Source organism: Euphorbia lathyris, chromosome 1 (assembly GCF_963576675.1).
Source record: "Euphorbia lathyris chromosome 1, ddEupLath1.1, whole genome shotgun sequence".
Classification (NCBI taxonomy): domain Eukaryota; kingdom Viridiplantae; phylum Streptophyta; class Magnoliopsida; order Malpighiales; family Euphorbiaceae; genus Euphorbia; species Euphorbia lathyris.
In genome coordinates, this window is record NC_088910.1 from 141,739,745 (window position 1) to 141,764,625 (window position 24,881).

Sequence of the window (24,881 nt, forward strand, 5' to 3'; positions counted from 1 at the left end):
AATTGGTCGAAATCCATGCAAAACTAGGTTAAAAAAAATAACCTATGCAAAATTAGGTTAAAAGCACGCGCGTAAATCACTAAATCTGCTTTTTGAGGCCCTAGACGGAGAAATTAGGCCAAACGAGGGTGGAGCCCACCGCCCTTTGGGATGTGGGTTTTTACCGTTGGCCCGTTTCCAATGAAACTAGGGTTCCGGGACCCTAACCCTAATTCGACGCTTCTGGCTTTTTATTTAAGACGTTTTTTTCCGCCCTTTTCCGTATCAAGTGAATTTTGATCCTCTAATGTTTAGAGCTTATTATTGTTACATTTTAACAATTAATTAATTAGGTCGATAAGTAAAAATAATCATTAATTTGATCAAACAAAAATAAATAAATAATAATGCATTGAAAATTAGGTTAAAACCGCGCGAAAATCACTAAATCGCGTTTTTGACACCCTAGACGTCCGAATTTGGCCAAACGGGGGCGGGGCCCACAGCCTTGCTGTGGGTTTTGACCGTCGGTCCGTTTCCCAAGAGAATGGAACCCCGGAACGCCGAAACCGTAACCCTAATTTGCCGCTTTTCGGCTTTTTCGAACGTTTTTTCGGCGTTTCGAGTGAATTTGGATCCGCTAAATATTAGAGCTTATTATTACGTTTCAAGGATTAATTATTTAGGTCATGAAAATTAAATTTAATTGGTCGAAATCCATGCAAAATTAGGTTAAAAAAAATAATCCATGCAAAATTAGGTTAAAAGCGCGCACGAAAATCACTAAATCTGCTTTTTGAGGCCCTAGACGGAGGAATTAGGCCAAAAGAGGGTGGGGCCCACTGCCCATTGGGCTGTGGGTTTTTACCGTTGGCCCGTTTCCGATGAAACTAGGGTTCCAGGACCCTAACCCTAATTCGACGCTTCTCGCTTTTTATTTAAGACGTTTTTTTCCCCCCTTTTCCGTATCAAGTGAATTTTGATCCTCTAATGTTTAGAGCTTATTATTGTTACATTTTAACAATTAATTAATTAGGTCGATAAGTAAAAATAATCATTAATTTGATCAAACAAAAATAAATAAATAATAATGCATTGAAAATTAGGTTAAAACCGCGCGAAAATCACTAAATCGCGTTTTTGACACCCTAGACGTCCGAATTTGGCCAAACGGGGGCGGGGCCCACAGCCTTGCTGTGGGTTTTGACCGTCGGTCCGTTTCCCAAGAGAATGGAACCCCGGAACGCCGAAACCGTAACCCTAATTTGCCGCTTTTCGGCTTTTTCGAACGTTTTTCGGCGATTCGAGTGAATTTGGATCCGCTAAATATTAGAGCTTATTATTACGTTTCAAGGATTAATTATTTAGGTCATGAAAATTAAATTTAATTGGTCGAAATCCATGCAAAATTAGGTTAAAAAAAAATAATCCATGCAAAATTAGGTTAAAAGCGCGCACGAAAATCACTAAATCTGCTTTTTGAGGCCCTAGACGGAGGAATTAGGCCAAAAGAGGGTGGGGCCCACCGCCCATTGGAGTGGGATGATCCGATCTTTGGCGTGATACGAATCCAGGGAAACATTTTTACGGTTGCTCCAAATAGGAGTGAAAGGAAATATAAATACCGTTTTCTTACAATATAAATACGGGATAATACGGTGAAAGGAAATTGCCACCTCTGCTCCAAAATATCCCGTTTACAACCCTACTCTAGTCTCAGCTTTTGATTGCTTGTTTATGGCGGAAACTGGCGGAGCTTCCATGGTGGAAACCGAAGGAAGGTGTGATTCAGAAAATGAAATTAATAGAATCAAATCGGGCGAAGAAAATGAAGACCGCATTAGTGCCTTACCGGATGTCCTGATTCACCGCATCCTCTCCCTTCTGCCGACAACCGATTCAGTGAAGACTATGGTTTTATCCAAATCGTGGAAGTATCGATGGACTCGTGTATCAGTTCTCAAATTCGTCTATAACACGTGTATTTATAATGGTATGTCTATCGATCAATTTTCCAATTTCATCGATAAAACCCTAAATCTCCATGATGATTGCTCCAATATCGACAAATTCGTCATCAAAATGACAAGTTACTCTGAAAGAATTCCTAACAAGGATCGGTGGATACGTTTTGCTGTGAAAAAGCATGTAAAGGAACTCATTGTGTTTCTCACTATCAACTCCCCGTATCCCTTGCCAGAATTTCTTTTCAACAATTCTTCATTAGTTAAATTGAAGTTACTTTATTGTGATCTTATGCCGATTGGAAATGTAAATTGGGGATCTGTCAAGATTTTGCGTTTATATGATTGTGCACTGCAAAAGGGAGGGATTGAGAATGTTTTATCCGGTACTCCTATGCTTGAATACTTGGAATTACACCGCTGCAATTTGTTTGATGCTGTTGTTATTGCTTCTAAAAGTGTGAAAATTCTTCTTTTGGATTCATTTAATTCTAATAACATTGAAATCTCATGTCCCAATGTTGAGAGATTGAGAATTTCAGGTCTAATAGGGCTTACATCTCCTAAATTAATGAATTTGCGGTCTTCAGTTTATGTTACTTTTGATTTTTTCTACGATTACGACCGAAACGACTACAATGTACAACACTGCATAAATTTGGTTAGTCAGACTATTATGCAGGTTCATCATGTTGAGAAGCTAGATATTGGGCCTTACTTGATGAATGTAAGTTTTTGATCAAATATTTTAATGTTTAATATTAGAAATTCAGTCTCAATGAAAGTTGTTTTAAGTTTAATTTCCTTTTAATAGATAAATAATAGCATTTTAAATTTGAATTATTCATTAGCATTTTTTGTACTTTGAAGGTTCTATCATTGTATTCTAAAGATTGCATAGAAGGTTTGCCAGATTCTCTGACTCAGCGAATCCTCTCCTTTATACCGTCAACAAAAGAGGCCTTTAAGTCTAATTTTTATTATAGGTGGGAGTGTAAATGGACCGACGTCTCTATCCTAAATTTCATTTCAAACGGTACGTTTGTCTGATAATTCATCAATTTGATTGACAATATACTAATTCTCTATGATTGCTTGACTGCAGAGAAACTTGTTATCGACTCCAAAGATATCCCTTTGTGTAAGCTGTATTCTAGATTGTCATTGTGGATTCGTTTCGCTGCCAAAAAACATGTAAAGGAGCTCATTTTAGACTGTGATGGTTTTAATTTGGAATCATGGGACAAGTACGAATTGTGGTCTTCTTTTTTCAACAATCCTTCATTAGTTAAGCTGAAGATGTGTGCTTAAAACTTTATGCCGAACGTGAAAGTAAATTGGGAATCTCTTAAGAGTTTGCAGTTAGATCATTCTGAGTTGGGTAATCAAGCGATTGAGCATATATTATCTGGTAGTCCTTTGCTTGAATGCTTAGAATTATGTTATTGTGGCTTTCAAGGGGCGCTTGTTGTTGCTTCTGAGCATTTGAAAACAATTCTTCTAAGGGAATTTGGCAAGAACTGTCCTCTCCTAGAAATTTTATGTCCGAATCTGGAGAGCTTGAAAATAAGGGGAAACGTGGGTTCTACATCTCTTAAATTGACGAACTTGCCTTCTTCACTTCATGCTAATTTGGATTTGTATGTCTTAGAATCAGATGATATCAGTCTTGATGACTCTGCGGATTTAGTTGAGGAGATCAGGAAGCAGATTCTCCATGTTGAGGAGCTAGAAATCGAGTTGAATAGGTTGAAGATAACTGTTTGAGAATTATTTTATTACATCTTTGCATTCGCCAGGATCAGAAATCCACCTGATTTCTTAATATAACTATCTAGAGCTAATATTAGAATTTAATCTCATTTCTTAATCCACCTGAAGTTGTTTAGTGGATGCTTAGCTGCAAATGAATGAATGATTCAATCTGATACTATTTTGGTGCAAATGAATGAATGATTCAATGTGTTGAACTAATTTGGTGCAAGACTTGATTACTTGCTTTTATTTTGGTTACAGTTTTTGAGATAGTAAATCTCTTGCTTCTTTCTTTAATGATTGTGAGTTTATGTTCCTTAGAAAATTGGCTACCTGTAAATGAGCCGAACCGCTCATGAGCGGTTCAATGTTCGGTTCGATAAAAGCTCGATTGATTTATAAACGAGCCAAGCTTGGGCACACCAAAACTTGGCTCAAAAGAGCGCGAGCAGCTTAGGTTATCTATTACAATTTCTGAATTTTTTTATTACTATTTTTTTCCAATCTTAGATTACACAAATCTGCTTCCGATTTTTTTTTCTCAGAGGTTGAAATATTGTAGAATGTTACCGTATTAATACTGATATGAGATCGGCAGCAGCGACCCGATACCTGCATTAATCTTCTTTCATCAAATTCATTATTTTAATCTCACCTACATGCCATTGATACAGCGTCAGTTTATGGCATTTCATATAATGCTTACGGGTCCTATTTTAGCTGATGTGGTTCATGTTTGGTGTATGTAATAAAATACTATAAGTTATAGAATGTGATAACTTTTGGGTGAAGATTGTTAGGCCCGTCTAATTGATTTGTAATGTAGAGCTGGAAATTTCTCAGAAGCAAAGTCTATGATGGAAGAAATGCCTTGTGAGCCTGGTGCTCCTATTTGGTAGGCTGTGTGATGGAAGAAATGCCTTGTGAGCCTGGTGCTCATATTTGGGAGGCTCTGCTCACTGGCTGCAGAATACATTGGAACATTGATCTCGTGGTTCAAGTTGCTGAACAACTTTTCGAGCTAAATCAACAGCATGACGGAACCTATAAACAGTTGTCAAACATGTATGCTGCAGCAGGTGGATGATGTGGCAAAAGCGCGAAAGTTAATGAAGGATCGAGGGGTGAAGAAGGAGCCTGGTTGTATTGTAGCTGTAGATTTAAGGCTTTTCGAATGAGGTTATGGAGTTTATTCTTGATTCAATTTGCATCCAATGATGATTTTCCAGGTTTGCGAGACGCTCAATGTAAAAATTCAGGAAGCTGTTTGAAATCTTCTTACTGAATCCTTATGTGACAGATTTACTACCAATGAGGGACGACATTCCTGAAAACGTTACCTCCTAAAAATGTTATGTGTTCCCAATTCGTTATGGTTTTGTTTTTGTCTGGTCATAAGCAAGGGTGTTTTTTTGGTTTATTCTTTAACTAGTAAAAGAGTATATATATATTTTTTTCTACGTCTCGTGTTCCTCAGGTTCGCGCCTTACGTTGCTCCTTGAGCCTAGGTTCCAAGACCTCTTAGCGACTTATTGCACCTTGCGCCTTTAAGAACTATGCTCAAAATCTTTTGCAGCTTTTGGTTCACTCATTTCGGTAAGGATTTATTTTTATCTACTTCTTGAGCTTTTTTATGATTCAAGTTTCAGTTTCAATTAAATTTGCCTATTTTTTCCCCAAGTTTTATACCTTTTTGCATTTCAAGAATCATCAACAACAAAAGAATATATTGTTCTAATGATTCAAATGATTCTTATTACTCTATCGATACTGTTTTTTTGCATTTTTAGTTCCATATTTTTTTATCTGTTGAGTGTCTTTGAATGAGCCAATTTCAAATTTACACAGCTCAGCTTCATATTTTTTTTCTTCAGAAGGACAAGAAGTTTAAGGACGGAGAAGTGCAGTATATGCGAACAGGCCAGTTGTTACTGAAACCTATAGAGCATGAATCCCCTGATACTCAAACTGCATGATTCTTCCGATGATAAAGGAATTCGGACATTCTGGGAAATCATTCAAGTAAGTACTCCTGTTAACCCTTTCCATCAATTATTATTTTATTTTTTATTTTACTTTTTTGACCTAATTAATTTTACCCTTTGACCTGATTAATTTTACTCATTGACCTAATTAAATTAATTATTCTCTTTGACCTAATTAATTTTACTTATTCACCTAATTAATTAAACGACATGCAATAACTAATAAACTCGCTTTTAGTGTCAAATTAGGGTTAGGATTTCGGGTCCGTATTCCCATCGGAAACGCGCCAACGGGTCTGTATTCCCATTAGACCTAATTAATTTGACTTCTTCACCTAATTATTTAATTAATTAAATATTGATTTGCAATAATTAATAAATTTGCTTTCAGAGCATGCAAATTCATTTCATATATCGAAAAGAAACGTTTATCAAATTTATTCTTATTTAAAAAAAATTACATTAATATATTAAGTACCATCTTCTTAATTTAATCCTCATTTATTATCAAAAGTACCATCCCTACTTTAAGTCACACATCATCTCCACAATTCTCAATCATTAGCTAGTAATCTTCTCAATCATTACCAATCATTTCAAGTGGATCCCTTTTTCATCAAGTACACCAAACTTTAGCTTCGCATATGGGAACTAAATATTCATCAAGTAAACCAAACTTTAACTTCGCATGCTTCGCATAATATCGAATCTGCGAAGTCAAACGGGAGGGGGCGAGACGCGCGTAAATATTGAGGGTATTATGGGAAAGTCACACAAAATCAGTCTAAATATATAGTAGGTTGAGTAAATGGGTTAAATATGTAAAGGAACCTCCAATTTGACCTACTTTTGTAATTTTCCCATATATTTAATTAGTTATTACCTTAATCAGAATAGGGGATTTCTATAATCCCCTCTTAATCTTTATCCTAGTATAGTTAAATAATAAAATAAAATAACATTTGATGGCAATTAAATATAATTAAATTACACAAATAATAAAATAAAATATTGCATGAAAATACCAATTCCAATTCATCCCTTTACGGAACTTTTCTCTCTCCTTTTTTGTGCCACTTCCGCTAACTTTGGAAAAACCTGCAACAACAGACAACATTGACACAGTTCCCCAAAGTTATAATTAAAACACATTTAATCCCACCAATCAATCATTGATTTCATATTTTAATTTCTTAGGTCCTTTCCCTAATTCAGTGTCTAATCATTGTGAGGTTCTCTATATGAAAATCTTTTTCAGTAGTAACACATCAATCAAATCCATGAAATGAGTGGGTTAGGCTCAATTAAATTAATTATAGTTGAGTTGAAATAAAGCCCGACAAATAAAAGTGTCACGTGTCAAATTAAGGTTTATAGTTTTTAGGGTTTCAGAACTTTATTTCGATTAGAAACATGTCAACAGTTAAAACCCCTAAATTTATTGTGGGTCTCATCCTCTTTTGGCCTAATTCAGGCGTTTAGGATATCGAAAATGCGATTTAGTTATTTTCACGTCCTTTTAACAATTCGGAATCAATTATAAACGGTCTAGATAAATGAGTTCAAGAATTAAAGTTGTTTAGAACCGTATTTTGTATGAAACTACTATTTTTTATTTTTCGAATCACAATTTCCAGAACTTTTTATATTTACTGATGACTTAAAAAACGTTAAAAATTAAAGATTCTTACAATAAAGAGTTACCTAATATATAAGCGGTGATTTTAATCATCTAAAATAATTTGTGATTTAATTGGAAAAGGAAATGGGACAGAGATTGTCCTATGTATAGTAATTTATTTATACTTTAAACTTGTACATAACGTGCACAAAATCATACCATTAATTTATATTTAATAGGAATAAGGTACCAAAATAGACATATGGTTTTTGGAAAGTATTAATTTAAGCTCCACGTACAAAATAACACCAATATATGCTTAACGTTTAGAAAAGGGTATCAATTTAGGTCTCAACAACAGACACGCCATTCCTATTACTCCGTTAAGTTTTGATTTCTCCCTCTACTTACAATTAGCAGAACTTAACGGAGTAATAGAAATGACGTATCTAATCTGTTGTTGATACCTAAATTGATACCTTTTTCTAAACGTTAAACCTATATTAGTGTTATTTTGTATGTGGAGCCTAAATTGATACTTCCCAAAAACTATAGACCTATATAGGATTGCTAATTAATATAGGATTCTTTTATTTCAACTCAATTATAATTAATTGAATTCAACTGAGCCCAACATTAGTCCATGTAGTTGATTAATGTGCTAATACTAAAAAAAAAGAAGCATGGATTCACATCCATTTTCAATATTTAAATTACACTATAAATACAGATTATAGTTAGAAATAAAATAAGTGCACTTTAACTTTTCATAAATCTGGTATTTTTTTAAACTCTTTAAAATTCCCTTTGAGAAAGTGGGGTCCCTAACCCTAATTTGACGCTTTTTGCTTTTTCTTTAAGACGTTTTTTTCCCTTTTTTTCCGTATCAAGTGAATTTTGTTTTTAGAGCTTATTAATGCATGCAAAATTAGGTTAAAACCGCACGAAAATCCGTAAATCGCATTTTTGAGACCCTAGACGCCCGAATTTGCCCAAACGGGGGTGGGCCCACAACTTTTTTGTAGGTTTTGACCGATGGTCCGTTTTCGATGGAAATGGAATCCCAGAAAACCGAAACCCTAATTTGTCACTTTTCGGCTTTTTCAAACGTTTTTTCAGTTTCAAGTGAATAAGACAATGCTAAATATTAGAGCTTATTATTATATTTCAACAATTAATTAATTAGTTCAAGACGTAAAATTTAATTGGTCGAAATCCATGCAAAATTAGGTTAAAAAAATAATCCATGCAAAATTAGATTAAATACGAGCGTGAAAATCACTAAATCGGCCTTTTGAGGCCCTAGACGGCGGAATCAGGCCAAAAAAGGGTGGGGCCCATTGCCCTTTGGGCTGTGGGTTTTTACCGTTGGCCCGTTTCCGATGAAAGTGGGTCCCGAGACCCTAACCCTAATTTGACGCTTTTCGTTTTTTCTTTAAGACGTTTTTTCCCTTTTTTCCGTATCAAGTGAATTTGGTTTTTAGAGCTTATTATTACATTTGAACAATTAATTAATTAGGTCAAGAAGTAAAAATAAAAATTAATTAGGTCAAAGAAAAATAAATAAATAATATTGAATGGAAAATTAGGTTAAAACCGCGTGAAAATCCGTAAATCGCATTTTTGAGACCCTAGATGTCCGAATTTGGCCAAACGGGGTTGGGGCCCATGGATGGTAGGAATTTGGACACATGTGATGAATTGTGGGAAAAGACTTGTTTGGGTATATACTTTATTGATGATTATGATTAATTGTGTTGTCCATGGATGGCAGGAATTTGGACACATGTGTCATAAAGCATTGCATATCGTCTGCCGCTGTAGGAATAATTCTGAAATTTATGAAGTTTCAATTAAAGGATTATGAGATTTTGTGAAGTTTGAGATCTCTGATTACTTCTTTTTTTGTCAAATAATAATAATAATAATTTGTAAAGCAAGAATTTATATAAAGGATACTTTATAAAATCAGTTTTTTTCGTTGTTCTAGATTGCTCTTTTTTCGCGTTAATGTCACGATAATATAATTTTTAAACTACACAAAGCAAATACCTCTTTTTGTAAATTTTTGGGATAAGGTACAAAAATACCCCTAACGTTTACATCTAGGATCAATTTTACCCCTAACGTTTAAAATGGTGCAATTTTACCCATAACGTTGGCAGTCAAGAGTAATTTTACCATTAGCGTTGTCAAGTTGGATCAATTTTAGAAATAATTCATCAAAATGTCTCATTGGTCGTGAATCTTGTCATCTAAATTTCATATATGAGTCATTTTATCATTCATTAGTGACAGATCATAAACATATTATTATATGTGGAAAAAAATTAAAAAATATACTATCTACTTTAGGAGTTGGATAAAAAAAAATTCAAAATATTTCGCTAAATTAATAAATGTTAACCTACAATGTTTTTATTAAATCCCAAAAATATGAAATCTTTTTTTAAAACAAACTGATATATAATTGGCGCAGAATAAAGAACAAAATATCTGTGTTTTTCAATAATGTTTGAAATTGACTCAACTTGTCAAACTTTAGAGTAAAATTGCACCATTTTAGACGTTAGAGGTAAAATTGCTCCTAGCTGTAAACATTAGGGGTATTTTTGTATGTCAGAAGACGTCTTTTTATAAGTAATTTTATATTTTTTTCGGTATCATGCATGAATTTGGATCCTCTAAAAATTAGCTTATTATTATATTTCAACCATTGATTAATTAGGTCAAGAAGTAAAACTAACTATTAATTAGATAAAAAATAATTCATGAAAAATAATTCATAAATAAAACTAATGATTTTTATTGAATTTTTTTATGAATTATGTTTGAATTTTTTTACCTAATTAATAGATTTCAACTATTAATCCTAGTGGTTGATTTGACCTAATTAATTCATGACTTTTACATTAAAAAGACAACTAATCATTATACACCCATCATCCTTTTCTCTCTCTTTCACTTCACTATCATTACTTAAAAGTTAGTAATAAATGCATTGTAATTATAAAAAGACAAACTCAATCATTGACAAATAGAAAAAGTCAAATTATACTTTTTAAAGATAAACTAACTATGTCTTTTATTGCTTAATTTGATTTTTATTATTACTTAATTTTTTTGTTATTAAAAAAAGGATAAAATCCCAAAATAGGCCTAAAATTTTTAGGGAAGTACCAATTTAGACCCAACGTTCAAAATAGCACCAATATAGGCTTAATGTTTACAACATAATATCAATTTAAGCTTAACGTTTACAATATAGCATCAATTTAGGCCTCACGTATAAAATAGCACCAATATAAGCTTAACGTTTACAAAATAATACGAATTTAAACTTAACGTTTTACAAAATATATACAATTTAAGCTAAACGTCATAATTAAATTAATCATACTACATTCTTTCATCGCAAACCTTTTTCTAAAATAGGAGAGGGAGAAGTACATGATTGTAATTTTTTAAAATAAGAATAAATTTTATTAATAAAATGTATTTTTTAGAAGAGTTTAACAAAATGTATATATTAAAAAAAAGTAACAGCGTGCAACTTTGATCTGAGGATAAATTCAATCCTCAATAAAAAATAAATAGTCATTATCCATTAAATCGTTGTTTGGATATATTTTTTTTTTTTTTTTTTGGTAGAAAAGGAAAAGAAAAACGAATAACAACAAACTACCCAGGAATTAGCCTAGGGAAGCTAACCCCAATCCTATCTTCTAAGAGAAGATGAGAGATGAAACTAGGGGAAACAGGAAGGGTAGTAACGTCTAACGTCCCTTCATGGCCCGCCGCCGCCAAGCGATCAGCAACACGATTCTGCTCTCTAAAAATGTGTCTGAACTCTACGAACTCAAAGGAGGAGCAAAGCCTTATAATAGCTTTGATGAGGTTGCGACTGTTAAGACCCATAGAATGATTCTCAGAAATCATTTTGATTGCTTCCAAATTATCAGACTCCACAGAGAGCCTCTTAACACCCAGCCTTTTAGCAAGATTGATTCCAGTAAGAATAGCCCAGAGCTCCGCAGAAAAGGAAGAACCCAACCCTAAATTCTGGGAGAACCCAGAAAGCCAGACGCTCCCTACATCTCTAAGCACACCTCCAGCCGCAATCTTACCGTTACTGAGGCAGGAACCATCAGTATTCAGCTTCACAATCTTACCGTTGTTTGGATATATAATTTATCATTGTAATTATAAAATATTTATCCTTTTTTTTCCATAAATATTTAGGAAAATCTATGTTTTTAATAACTGAAATTAATTTACAGTTAAAATTATATTTGGCTAAGTGATGAAATGGAAAACCCTGAGCAATGGATTAAGTTCCTAAATGGTCTCTGAGATATGCAATAATTAACTGGGATTAATATATAATGCGACTTTTTAAGTAAATTTTCTAGTTTTTTATTTTGATTTTATAGCAACGGTGAAAGTGAAAATTTAGGAGCTTTCCTGAAATATTTTTAAAAGAGAGGATCCAATTTAGTACTAATTTAGGTCCAACGTTTAAAATAGCACCAATATAGGCTTAACGTTTACAATATAGCATCAATTTAGGCCTCACGTACAAAATAACACCAATATAGGCTTAACGTTTACAAAATAATATTCTTTCTCTATTAACTTTATATGTTATCTTTTTATTTAGTTCTATATTCTTATTTATTATAATACAATTAATTAGTATTCTTGCCCATTAAAATCTTATATTCGTTTTTCATAAATGATTCTATGACTACTAAATTTCATTGCTCATGTAATATATGCAAACTAAAAGTAATTAAATAAACACTAACATATATCAATATTATTTTAACTAGTGTTCAAAATATTGTGGATATTCAATTACTTTTAGTTTGCATATATTACATGAGCCATGGAATTTAAGAGAGTTGATGAAAAACAAATATAAGGTTTTAATGGGCAAGAAAACTAATTAATTGTATTATAATAAATAAGAAAATAGAACTAAATAAAAAGATAACATATAAAGTTAATAGGAAAAGAATATAATATGGTTAATTTAATTGTGTTGTTTATCTTAAATTGGATATATTTTGTAAACGTTAAGCTTAAATTCGTATTATTTTGTAAACGTTAAACCTATATTGGTGCTATTTTGTAGGTGAGGCCTAAATTGATGCTGTATTGCAAACGTTAAGCCTAAATTGATATTATGTTATAAACGTTAAGCCTATATTGGTGTTATTTTGAACGTTGAACCTAAATTGGTACTTCTCCAAAAACTTTAGGCCTATTTTGGTACCTTATCCCTTAAAAAAATGATACGAGAAATGCATTAAATTAATAAAATAAATTTGTTTTGTAAAGTAATAAATAAAAATTATTGATTTTGGTTAACTATTAAGAAATGGTTAAAAATCGTTAACCAAAATTATCGATTAACAGTTAATTGATATGTTTGGATCGATTTTTATTTTACTAATTAAAAAACAGATAGTTTCGGTTCGGTTCATATAATTATCCAATAGACTAGTTCATCGAAATGTGTCCACCCTAAGACAACCAGTTAGTTCTTGCTCTCCATTCTTTCATTTTATAAGACTCGTTTTTTTCAAACGCCTAAAACTCTGTCTTTTAAAGTGAAAATGCAAACATGAGGAGAAAAATGTGTAATAATGAGTTTTCTTTTGTAGCCCTGTTTGAGACGACTCGTTTGACCCGATTATCTTTTTTTTTGTGTTATTTATATCATATATAATCACGTGGAATAAGTAGATGCATATAACATAATTATAACACGATAACTCATTTTGACACCTCTAATTTTTCAGGATATTGATTTTATTTTGAGTCCATAAAGTGTAAACTGTCACATTAGACCTTTGAAACATTAATAATATCTAAAATATTTACTATATTATTAACACCGTCAAACAAAACTACCAAAGTGTCTAAAATATCTATTCTGTTGGTCACACAATTATAAGCAAATCCGTCAAAATGTACGAAACCTTTTCGTTTTATTGATAAACTTATTTGAAATGTTTGATATTGCAGTCAAATAACAATCAAACTAGTTTATTCAAATACCATTAGGTAGGGATACAATTGATAATATTTGGAAACACTATGGATAAATTTTTACCATTTGGTGACGTTGTAGTTAATTTTCACTTATCATAGTACATTTTTTTCATAAATTACTATTTATTTCTAGGGGTGTGCATCGGTTCAGATTGAACTGTATACTGAACCGAACCGAACCAATTGAATTCAGGTTTTTTAACAATTCGGTTTGACATCGATTTTAATTTTAAATGTATTTTGGTTTTCGGTTCAGTTTGGAAAAAATGTAAAAAAACGAACTGCACCGAATTACACATATTTTACATTCTTATATATACATATATATATATATATATATATTATTTTACAATATTTTTTATTATTATTGTTGAGATAATAGCAATATAGATATATATTTTGGAAGTATTTCAATTTTTGTTGTTATTGAAGTAAATTTAATAAGAAAATATAGTGATTTTTATTTAATTTGGTTTGTTCGGTTTAAACTGAACTGCATATTTCGGTTCGGTTTTAATTCATTTTTATCTATTATTCGGTTCGGTATGAATTATTTTAATCAGTTCAGTATTCCGTTTTTCGATTCTGTTCGGTTTTGTACCGATGCAAACCCCAATCTATTTTTAAGATACATCTAATTTTCACTTATATGTGCATTTAAATTTTATAAATCACTCTTATTTTTGCTTTTGGGAATTGAAAATCTCATTTTCCCCTTTTTGCCTTGCCGCACATTTTTTTGCATTTCACCTTTTGGTTGCAGCTCAATTTTGGGAAAGTAGCTTTTCCATCTTCCGCTTCAATTTTGGTGAATTTGAAGAGTCCAGATTTGGCAACTGGCAAAAGATCCCGTCGCTCCGCCTCACTTCGATCTCGATTTCCACTTATCTGCAATCCATTATTCTCCAGATGCTTTTAGAATATGTGGTAGAGAAGCTGATTTTTGTATCTTCCCATCTCTCCAAACCTGATGCTATCTATCGGAATTTTGTATGCCTCTTCTCTAAATTCATACTCTGTAATCAATTTTATTAAGTCTGTTCTTAAATTACCGATTTTCTAATTTTTACCTTGCAGGACCAAAGGACTGGCGGCTTAGAGAGTAGTAGAAGAAGAAGAAGCCTCACGAGAAAACCTTTGATCGGCTTATCTCTTACTTGGTGAGTTTTTTCATCTCTAACCTAACCATATCGATTAACAATGTCTGTGGCTTGATTTCTCAATTGGAACAAATTGATTGTTTTACGTTAGTGAATCAGAGATAATATTAAGGAACTAGAGGCTATATTTGTTGCCCAGTGATTGTGTTGCAGAATATAGTGAAGTGATTGGAGAATGGTTAAGAATCAAATTAGGAATAAGATATGGTTGGTCTTTAAATGATGTCAGATTTGTAATATCATATTGTAATATCAGATTTGTAGATTTAGCCTCTTAATTGAAATGAAGATGCAAATGTTGTTTGCCTATTTCCACTTGTAGAGCTTTTGAATTAGAAACCATTGTTTTTGGTCTCTTCCTCATATTCATATTCCATATACTCAAGGTTCTTTGTTTCATTTTTACCAAAATGTAAAAGAACATGAAAGACATTAAAATGAAAGACATTAATGTGAAATTTTGGCAGATGATCCAATTGTAGTTTTCTATCTAATGTTGTTTTTTGGCTGTGTACTTGATCATAAAGGGATTTCTGGTTACAGCTGTAGTTACTTCTACATCTGGATTTCTCTCCAACCTATGTTGTACTGCTTCTTTATTGTTTTCTAGTTGGCCTTGGTTTGGGAGGCTATCCTAGGTTTCATGGAAAGTTGGGGATAAATTTATTAATTAGTTTTCATTTCATACTTGTCTATTGTCTTCGAAGTGATTCATGCTGCATATTCGGTTTAATGCTCTTTTCCATGAGTTGATTTGGTTAGTAATTTCATATTGCTAGAGGTTGAGTATGACATTGTGATGAGTAAAATGTTATCATTGGTGTTAATGCCTGCCTTCCACCCCAATTGAATATAACATATTATCTATGACAATTGGTGGTAAGAATGTTGTATAAAACTTGTGGTTTTAGCACTGCCACTTCTATGCTCTTGCATATTGTCGGATATTGAAGGTATTGCAATGTTGAATTGCCTAAATGTACCCCCATCTATGAAGTTAATTTGAAAGATGCTTAACTTGTAGTCAGAGTTCGCATGCGCCCCATCAGACAATATGTTATGTGAAGCAGAATATTGTCTTCCATTTATTACTTAATGTCATTTACATGCTCTCAATGGCAATTGGTAGGTAGTGACCTTCTGGGAAGGTGAGATTGTTGATTGGAAGAATTACACATTCTTTACCAGCAAATGGGAACCATAGTATGCCTCTTTCCTCTGTTTCTTGAGTATTGATCTTATATGTATCGTTTTGGAGGTGGATGCATCCCGGCTTTTAGTCTGTTGTAGAAATTCTTAACATACCAGAAGATGATATGAAGCAATATCTGTACATTGGCTGACTTTGTCCTTTATAGGGCCAAATGGAGATTGATGATGGCAAATCTTTGGATTTGAGTAATTGGCCATACATATTTATGGTAATCAGTTCTCAATCACTACTTCAATTGTGGCAGAAGCTTTTCGTTTCATAAACTTTAACTCTTTTGCGATATGTTCTCCTGCAGAGCATTAACCACAAGTTTTAATGAGGCTTTACCTTAAGTTCCACTCCACTATTCATTGCCATTATGGATGATGTTATCAGGTAGTTGACATTTTTTCCTTTTATGGTGAAAGTGGTCGTGATGATGCAAAAGTATCAATTCCAGCCACTGTTGTTCTCTCTTACTGAAATGATGTTATATGGTAGTAAGACCGAACTCTATGCTGTTTCATCATGTTTTTTTACCATAAGTGTAAAAACGTATTTGGTCTGCTCACATGCTGATTATTGCAATTGCTCATGTCATGTGTCATTGTGTCTCTAAATGATAAGTATGTAGAAGCTTGTGCACATTTTTGTCAAATTTCATTTACTTGACTTGACATAGAATTATAACCTTTTATTAAGAAAAGCTAATTGTATCAGTTTCCTTGTTGGTAGATTTGTCTAGAGAAAAGTTCATCAAATCTTTCCTTGTATACCATATGTCAATAAGAGATAAATTTAAGAGCTATCAAACATAAATTTTATGGAGAGCTCCTTAGGCTGCATTTATATTTACGGTGAATTAAGGGTCAAAATTGACCTTAAAGTTGGTAGTCAGGCTAAATTTAGCCTGTTATCTTATGCATTAGATATCAACTTAGCTTTCAAGTTGGCAATTTTTGTCAAATTGGCCTATATTTATAAATTGTCTGTTAAAAGTGATGATTTTGGATTAATCTGTCAAGATTTACCGATTCAAGACTGAAGTTGAAGTCCAAAGTTCAATTTGGATTGAATTGATCTTAGCTTATAAGGGTCACCCTTAATTTCTTCCTCAATCCTGGATAACTTTCCGATATTTGTATATATTGTATCTGTCCTAGTTTATCATGTATCGTACCGGACAAAGGAATAGTTTTTTTAGACTTAAACCACTGCAATTTAAGATCCTTCATTGATTTCTCAATCTTTTATTGACATCCATCATTTAAAATCCATTAAAACATCTTTTACTCATCTTTAGGATCCTTGATCAATTAGACAGGGATTTAAATTGGTTTTGGAGAAAATGGATTTTGTCATTCACCTTCCAACTTGAAAATGGAAGTTAAAAGCATTGACATCCATCATTTTGGTGTTTAAATTTTAGTTTTATGCATCTGAAGTTGTTATTATGATTTGGTAAAATTAGTTTTTATCATGAGATGCTTCTGCAATATCATATATCTTTTTCAGTCCTGCTGTTATACCATGTATGTTTAATGTTGCTTTAGTTAGTAAAAAATTTATTTTACGTATACATCTTGCTTTATTGTTGATTCCAATGTGGACATGAAGAGTTTTGTCCTTTAGGTTTATTGTTGATTCCAATGTGGACATGAAGAGTTTTGTCCTTTAGGCACCTATAATAATATTGAAGTCTGAATGGAACATAATACCATTTCTGGGTAAATCAATTGGGCTATTGAGATTCTGATTTTGTGTTTTGCTGCTCATTTGTTTGGGGTATTGGAAGAAACAGAAAGAGATAGCTGCATTTGTTCAAGCTGTGAAGAGACCTCGTGCACTTAGGGGACGTCTTATGAATTCATTTTTTTGTTCATTAAGTTAGAACACCTTATGCATCTATCACACATAATTAGAGACAATCCCACTGTTGCGACAAGTTTTTAACTATATGAGTTAGGAGATCATTCGTCTTGGACAACATTTAATATTTTTTGCAGGGAAAAAACAGTTAATTGGATAGGTTAACGGATCCACCCCTTGATGGGGACTTCTGGCTCGAATCTGGATTTAACTGGATGGTAATAAACACAAATTTGTTAAAAATTTGTTTAAGCACTTTACTCCATTTGACACCAACTTCCATTTTGAAGTCATAGGATAATAACAAGATTTGACCGTGACTGTATTTTTTTTTTCCTTATCATCACAATAATTTAGCTGCTCAAGGAAATTCTTTTAACACATCAATGTTCAAATTGATTTTACCGTTTGATTATTCGAATTGGTATATTCCTTAAGTCTATAATAAAAATTTGATTTATTCCTTTATCTAAATTTGTAAGTCAGCTTCCTTATTATTCAAGGAAAGACACAATATAATATAAACATAGATTTCTAGAGTACAAAAGAAAAGGAGAAGACTATGAATAAAACTGAAGTTAAATAATAAAAAGGTGAAGATAAAGAAGCAGCAGAATAGTTGTGATTGGGCTGATATACATAAGGATATGGAGGAGGGGGGATAAATGCAGCACTGTGTGCAATTGGCTTGATTTGATGGAGGATTATTAGGATTTTTAACCCCGATAATTAGATTTAAATGTTGTAGAAAAATCTGGGATTTTTAACCGACTTTAAAAGTGTGGTTTAATGATTTTCATGTTTTTTTATATAATTTTCTTCTGTTGTGTTTTCCTTTTCTTCATTGGAAATATATTTGGACCCCTCACAAATAAAATTACTCATTTTTCATTCCTGCATGCATTATGCAAAAATCCACTTAATTTTAATTAATAAGTAATAACTAATATTACTTTGTACTCTATCCAATCCTTCTTAATGTCCCCATCAACTTTCCTAATTCTCATAGGTTTGTCTTCCATAAATCAATCTCTATTTTTAAGAAAAGACAAGTTCATCGTTACTAGTTTTGTCTCCCATAAATCAATCTCTACTTTTACAAGTTCATCATTACTCTAATCATTGGATACTAATTTTAAGGAAGTGTCACATCAATCAATAACTTTTTCAATTTGGATCCATTGAACAATTAAATATTTAAACATTAATTAATTAATGTATCATGTAATAAATCCGCACTTTCCTTGAAAATTTAGAGTTAAATTTGCCCTTATCCTTAAATTTGCCAATTTATCACAATGTAAAGAATAATATCATTTCACTCTCAACGTTTATGAAACAGTACCAATTTAATCGGTAACAATTTAATTCTAGATAATAGAACTTGATATATCAACGTTTGTGAAATGGTACCAAATTAGTCCACAGCTTGTTACCCATAACAAAATTAATACCAATTTACAAAGGTTGAGTCTGAAATAGTACTATTTTATACGTTAGGCTAAATTGATACTTTCCTACAAATTTTAAGATCATTTTAATACCTTATAGAAGCAACAAATAAAACACAGAATTTAGTTAAAAACAGAAGCAACAATGAATTATGGGAATTTAGGATCTAGGTACGCCAAAGGGATATCTTTGAAGTTGACAACAAATTTCTCTGTATAGACCTAATTGATGCTTTTGATAGTTTAGTGTCCTAATTGACTTTAAAGCTTCAGTTTGAGGATCTAAATGGAATGTAAAATGCCATTAAACTAGAAAATACCAATCACAATTCACCCCTTTATAACGTTCCCATCTCTCTTTTTGTGCCAGTTCTGCTAAAAAGTTAATTTTGAAAAAAAGGTACTGCAAGACATGGACACAGCTGCCCAAAATTATGACTGAAACACACATTTAATCTGACCAATCAATTATTAATTTCATGTTTTAATTTCTGTGACTTGCTCTATTGTTTATATCATTGTTATTCTTTTCAGCAATATTTTTTAACTTGTACAGATATGACTATCTTTTTCATTATTAACACATTAATCAAATGCATGAAGTGGGTGGATTAGGTTCAATTAAATTATGCACAAATTGATTTCATTTATAGATGAAAATTGCAATAAACAGATCTAAATAAATGTAATAAATTATTCCAAATAAAATTTAGGCACAATACTCATTTTAACTCTTAAACTAAATCATCAAACTTAATTAGTACCTTAAACTATCAAAATCATCAATTAAGCTCTCGAGTTAAGCAAAAATCATCAATTGAGTCCTTATGTTATCCTAAAATAGAAACTCTGATTATTTGATATGGACTATAATGATATCTGTGTTGGTTTAAATTGAATTTAGGGAAGAAAGTCTGAAACTGTTCAACTTAATTATTTTCGAGAGGACTCAAATGATAATTTTTGCTTAAAATAAGGATTTAATTAATGATTTTTACTTAGTTCAGAGTCTGATTGATGATTTTGATAGTTTAAGGTCATAATTAACTTTTAAGCTTCAGTTTGGATATTCAAATGTGTATTATACCTAAAATTTAATGTTTGATCCAGTGGGAAAAAATCTACTACTGCATAATTGGTGAGAAAGGAATATAAAAATAAAGTTGTCCCTGAAAGCAAGGCCATTTATTTACTTTAGCAGCTTTTAATCTGCTAGGATCAGGTTTTTCCGTATATACTTAATTAATATTAAAATATAAACATACGGAGAACAAAGTCTGAAGAATGTTACTTTTATGTTGGGATAAAGTTTTAAAAAGTTAAAACTATATATACATATATATACCTATTAATTTCGATTTTGACTATAAGCACATTCCAATCATACAATTTTATAATAAGTTCCAAATTAAAAAAATAAAATTTCCGAAACAATAAAAAATTTAACATTCCGAGACATCGAAATCCTACTTCGAATTTGACACTTTTCATTTTTTTTTTATATTCCTAAAAAGTTCATTTTTTTACTGTTTTGATCTCAAACCAAATATTCAAAACCTGAACTTTAAACATTTCAAATTAATGGTTCAAAATTAAACCCTAATTGCACATGCGTTGCTTTTTTTAACGTAATGCTTGATCGGATGATTTTTTTTAAATGTTTTAATTTCGGTATCAAGTGAATTTGGATCCTCTAAGAGCAAGCTTATTATTACATTTCAACCATTAATCAGGTCAAAAAGTAAAACTAATGGTTGAAATCCATTCATTAGGTCAAAGAAAACTAAATCTGATTTTTGAGGCCCTAGACGGAGGAATTAGGCCAAATGAGGGTGGGGCCCACCGCCCTTTGGGCGGTGGGTTTTTACCGTTGGCCCGTTTCCGATGAAACTAGGGTTCCGGGACCCTAAACCTAATTCGACGCTTCTCGCTTTTTATTTATGACGTTTTTTCCCCCCTTTTCCGTATCAAGTGAATTTTGATCCTCTAATGTTTAGAGCCTATTATTATTACATTTTAACAGTTAATTAATTAGGTCGATAAGTAAAAATAATCATTAATTTGATCAAACAAAAATAAATAAATAATAATGCATTGAAAATTAGGTTAAAACCGCGCGAAAATCACTAAATCGCGTTTTTGACACCCTAGACGTCCGAATTTGGCCAAATGGGGGCGGGGACCACAGCTTTTTTGTGGGTTTTGACCGTCGGTCCGTTTCCCATGGGAATGGAACACCGGAACGCCGAATCCCTAACCCTAATTTGCCGCTTTTCGGCTTTTTCGAACGTTTTTCGGCGTTTCGAGTGAATTTGGATCCGCTAAATATTAGAGCTTATTATTACATTTCAAGGATTAATTAATTAGGTCAAGAAAATAAAATTTAATTGGTCGAAATCCATGCAAAATTAGGTTAAAAAAAATAATCCATGCAAAATTAGGTTAAAAGCGCGCGCGAAAATCACTAAATCGGCTTTTTGAGGCCCTAGACGGAGGAATTAGGCCAAAAGAGGGTGGGGCCCACTGCCCTATGGGCGTGGGTTTTTACCGTTGGCCCGTTTCCGAGGAAACTAGGGTTCCGGGACCCTAAACCTAATTCGACGCTTCTCGCTTTTTATTTAAGACGTTTTTCCCCCCTTTTCCGTATCAAGTGAATTTTGATCCTCTAATGTTTAGAGCCTATTATTATTACATTTTAACAGTTAATTAATTAAGTCGATAAGTAAAAATAATCATTAATTTGATCAAACAAAAATAAATAAATAATAATGCATTAAAAATTAGGTTAAAACCGCGCGAAAATCACTAAATCGCGTTTTTGACACCCTAGACGTCCGAATTTGGCCAAACGGGGGTGGGGCCCACAGCTTTTTTGTGGGTTTTGACCATCGGTCAGTTTCCCATGGGAATGGAACACCGGAACGCCGAATCCCTAACCCTAATTTGCCGCTTTTCGGCTTTGTCGAACGTTTTTCGGCGTTTCGAGTGAATTTGGATCCGCTAAATATTAGAGCTTATTATTACATTTCAAGGATTAATTAATTAGGTCAAGAAAATAAAATTTAATTGGTCGAAATCCATGCAAAATGAGGTATATGTACGCTCTCCTTGAGAGATATGGCGGGTCTCTGCTACTTGCTCTTATTGGGCGTATCTCGTTATGGCGTATCTCGCCATGGCCCACGTGGCGTGGCATAGTGCTAGAAACTCCTTTTTTTCCTCATTATTTACATATTCTCCCCTGCATTAATTATCATTAATGCCACATTAATCATGTATAAATATCTCTTTTAGAAGGAATAATGGTTTGTCATTATTTCTATTAATTTTCCCTTATTCTTTATTCAAGAATAATTTGGGTTGTTATCAGAAGCCCCCCTAAAGGTATAAAAAGCTATTTAGGGCTGTCTAATCGTATTCCATGCTATTGATCTTTTAAGTGTTCAAACTTCTTCTGAATTTTCTCAAGGTTTCAAACTTGTTATGTCTCGAGGTAGGTGGCCAGCCATATCCTTGTATGAAAACCTTTGTGAAGGCTTGAACCTTGGTGAAGGTTTGTGTGCTTGGTATTCCTTTTGAGGGAATCAAGCTACCGTAAGCGTTTGATCTGCTTCCTCTCTTTGAGGTGGATCCATCTGCCATAGGTGTAGAAAACTCCTCTTTTTGAGAGAAGTTTTTGAAGGATGTAAAGATCTCACGTCTGAGAAATGTTTTAATCCTGGCGGTGATCAGGGCTTGATCCGCCGTGTTTTATTTTTCTATCTTGGAGGAAAGTGGACCTGCCCTAGATGGGGCCATTTGTTCCTACCGCATAGGATTATGATTCGCCTTAGGGACTTCTTTTCTTCAGTTCTGCCATATTGAGGAGAATGACCCGCCCTTAGGGATCAGTAAGAATGATCAGCCATTTAGGGACTTTTGTGCATTTTGTGGAGGCGAGACTTTGTTATTTCTATGATGAAGATGCGGATTCATTAATTTGATGAAAACGAGACTTCATTAATTGGATAAAGACGAGGCTTTATGAATTGGATGAAGACGAGGCTTCATTAATTGAATTGGATGAAGACGAGGCTTCATTAATTGAATTGGATGAAGGCAAGGCTTCATTAATTGAATTGGATGAAGACGAGGCTTCATTAATTGAATTGGATGAAGACGAGGCTTCATTACTTGGAGATGAAGACGAGGCTTCATTACTTGGAGATGAAGACGAGGCTTCATTACTTGGAGATGAAGACGAGGCTTCATTACTTGGTGATGAAGACGATACTTCATTACTTGGTGATGAAGACGAGGCTTCATTACTTGGTGATGAAGACGAGGCTTCATTATTTGGAGATGAAGACGAGGCTTCATTACTTGGAGATGAAGACGAGGCTTCATTACTTGGTGATGAAGACGAGGCTTCATTACTTGGTGATGAAGACGAGGCTTCATTACTTGGTGATGAAGACGAGGCTTCATTACTTGGAGATGAAGACGAGGCTTCATTACTTGGAGATGAAGACGAGGCTTCATTATTTGGAGATGAATCCTTTTGCTTTCCAGAACTATTTTTACTAATGCATTATATCTTTTAGCAAGTAATTTTCTAGAATCTGGTTTACGATTTCTCCGATTGTTTAGGGTAGGTGGCCAGCCATACCCCAATGTGTGAACCTTTATGAAGGTTTAGAAGCTGTTCTATTCCTTCTAGAGGAAGTAAAGCTGCCCAGGGGATTAACTTGCTACCTATCTTTGAGGTGAAGCGATCCGCCCGTAGGACTTGTGAACCCTTCTTTGGGAAGGGAGTGAGAGAGTGTAAAGTCCTTGCGTCCAAGGAATGTTTTAACTCGTTTATGGTGTCCGACCGAATGGTGTCCGACCGAATAGTGTCCGACCGAATGGTGATCATCTAAAGATGGATCCGCCCATGAGAGTGTTCTCCTATCTTTGAGGAGAAAGTTGAGGGTGTAATGATCTCATGTTTGATTTTAACCCGCTTTTGATGGTGGTCAATCCTTTTCCTGTCTTTGAGGAGAGAGTTGAGCTCATTTGAAAGCTCCTGAGGGTCTGTGCTTCTTACCTTTATGGAAAGGGGATCCGCCCGTGATGGGATCAATTGTCCTATCTTTGAGGTAATTGATCCACCTGTGGAACTTATGATTCGCCAGCCACTGGACGTATATCAGCACTAAAAGCTAGGCAAGTGAATATAAGAAGTATGGCGAGAAAGAATAAATTATAAAATATAGGATACTATAACAGTTTAATGCACATATAAGAATATGTAAAAATACTGATTTTTAGGCCCATGGTTTCGCACATCCTTAATGATGTTTAACTTATGAGTGATCACATCTGGGCTTATTCTTGTACGGATCTCATTCTCCTATGCAAATAGGCTTTCAGACTCAATGATGTTTAATCCTTTGGCGATTCGTACCCGCTTTCCATCAGCAATAAGGAGCGTTTCTGTGTCGCCCAAAGCTGTAGTGATAAGTTAATATTTCTCACCTTCGTCCTCTTTGGATTGTGGGCGAATTGATAGTGACGCTGAGTAGGTCTCTTGAACCGTCTTTTGGTTCCCGCTAATCATTACTCCTCCTTTGTTGGTGAGAATGTACCTATGGTGATGATATTGCAAGAACTGCCCGTGTCTATCATTACCCGCCTCATTTCATCTTCCATCCTTCAATTGTCAACGCATCTGTATGTGGAGAGATTACTGGACCTGTTTCTGCAAAAGGAGCAATGGAGGGATGTTTTATCTAGAGCGGATATTTTTTGCTTTTTCCACGGGTGGCCGATACCCTGGTCCATCCGCCATGACATTAATGACACTTTTGAATTTGTTTTTGGG

General features: G+C 33.4%; 1 protein-coding gene and 1 long non-coding RNA gene across 3 annotated transcripts; both read left to right on the top strand.

The window, feature by feature from the left end:
• The first annotated feature begins 1,647 nt into the window (after positions 1-1,647).
• Positions 1,648-3,876, top strand: LOC136216383 (F-box protein At5g03100-like). 2 transcript variants are annotated; one of them, XM_066002984.1, is made up of 4 exons: positions 1,648-2,670; positions 2,814-2,847; positions 2,930-2,979; positions 3,049-3,876. In XM_066002984.1, the coding sequence occupies exons 1-3, from the start codon at positions 1,717-1,719 to the stop codon at positions 2,962-2,964; spliced, it is 1,023 nt and encodes a 340-aa protein (XP_065859056.1). In that variant the 5' UTR covers positions 1,648-1,716; the 3' UTR covers positions 2,965-2,979; positions 3,049-3,876. The 2 variants fall into 2 exon arrangements, with proteins under 2 accessions (XP_065859056.1, XP_065859055.1); XM_066002983.1 differs by having other exon boundaries at positions 2,814-2,979.
• Positions 3,877-5,142: 1,266 nt separating this feature from the next.
• LOC136216409 (uncharacterized) lies at positions 5,143-9,137 on the top strand. Its single transcript, XR_010683312.1, has 3 exons — positions 5,143-5,294; positions 5,573-5,720; positions 9,079-9,137. It is a non-coding gene; the product is annotated as an uncharacterized lncRNA (long non-coding RNA).
• Positions 9,138-24,881: the final 15,744 nt, after the last annotated feature.

Coding starts and splice junctions, on each gene's coding strand:
- LOC136216383 (XM_066002983.1), top strand. CDS start 1,717: ATGGCGGAAACTGGCGGAGCTTCCATGGTGGAAACCGAAGGAAGGTGT. Junction 2,671..2,813: donor TTGGGCCTTACTTGATGAAT/GTAAGTTTTTGA, acceptor TGTACTTTGAAG/GTTCTATCATTGTATTCTAA. Junction 2,980..3,048: donor CCTAAATTTCATTTCAAACG/GTACGTTTGTCT, acceptor GCTTGACTGCAG/AGAAACTTGTTATCGACTCC.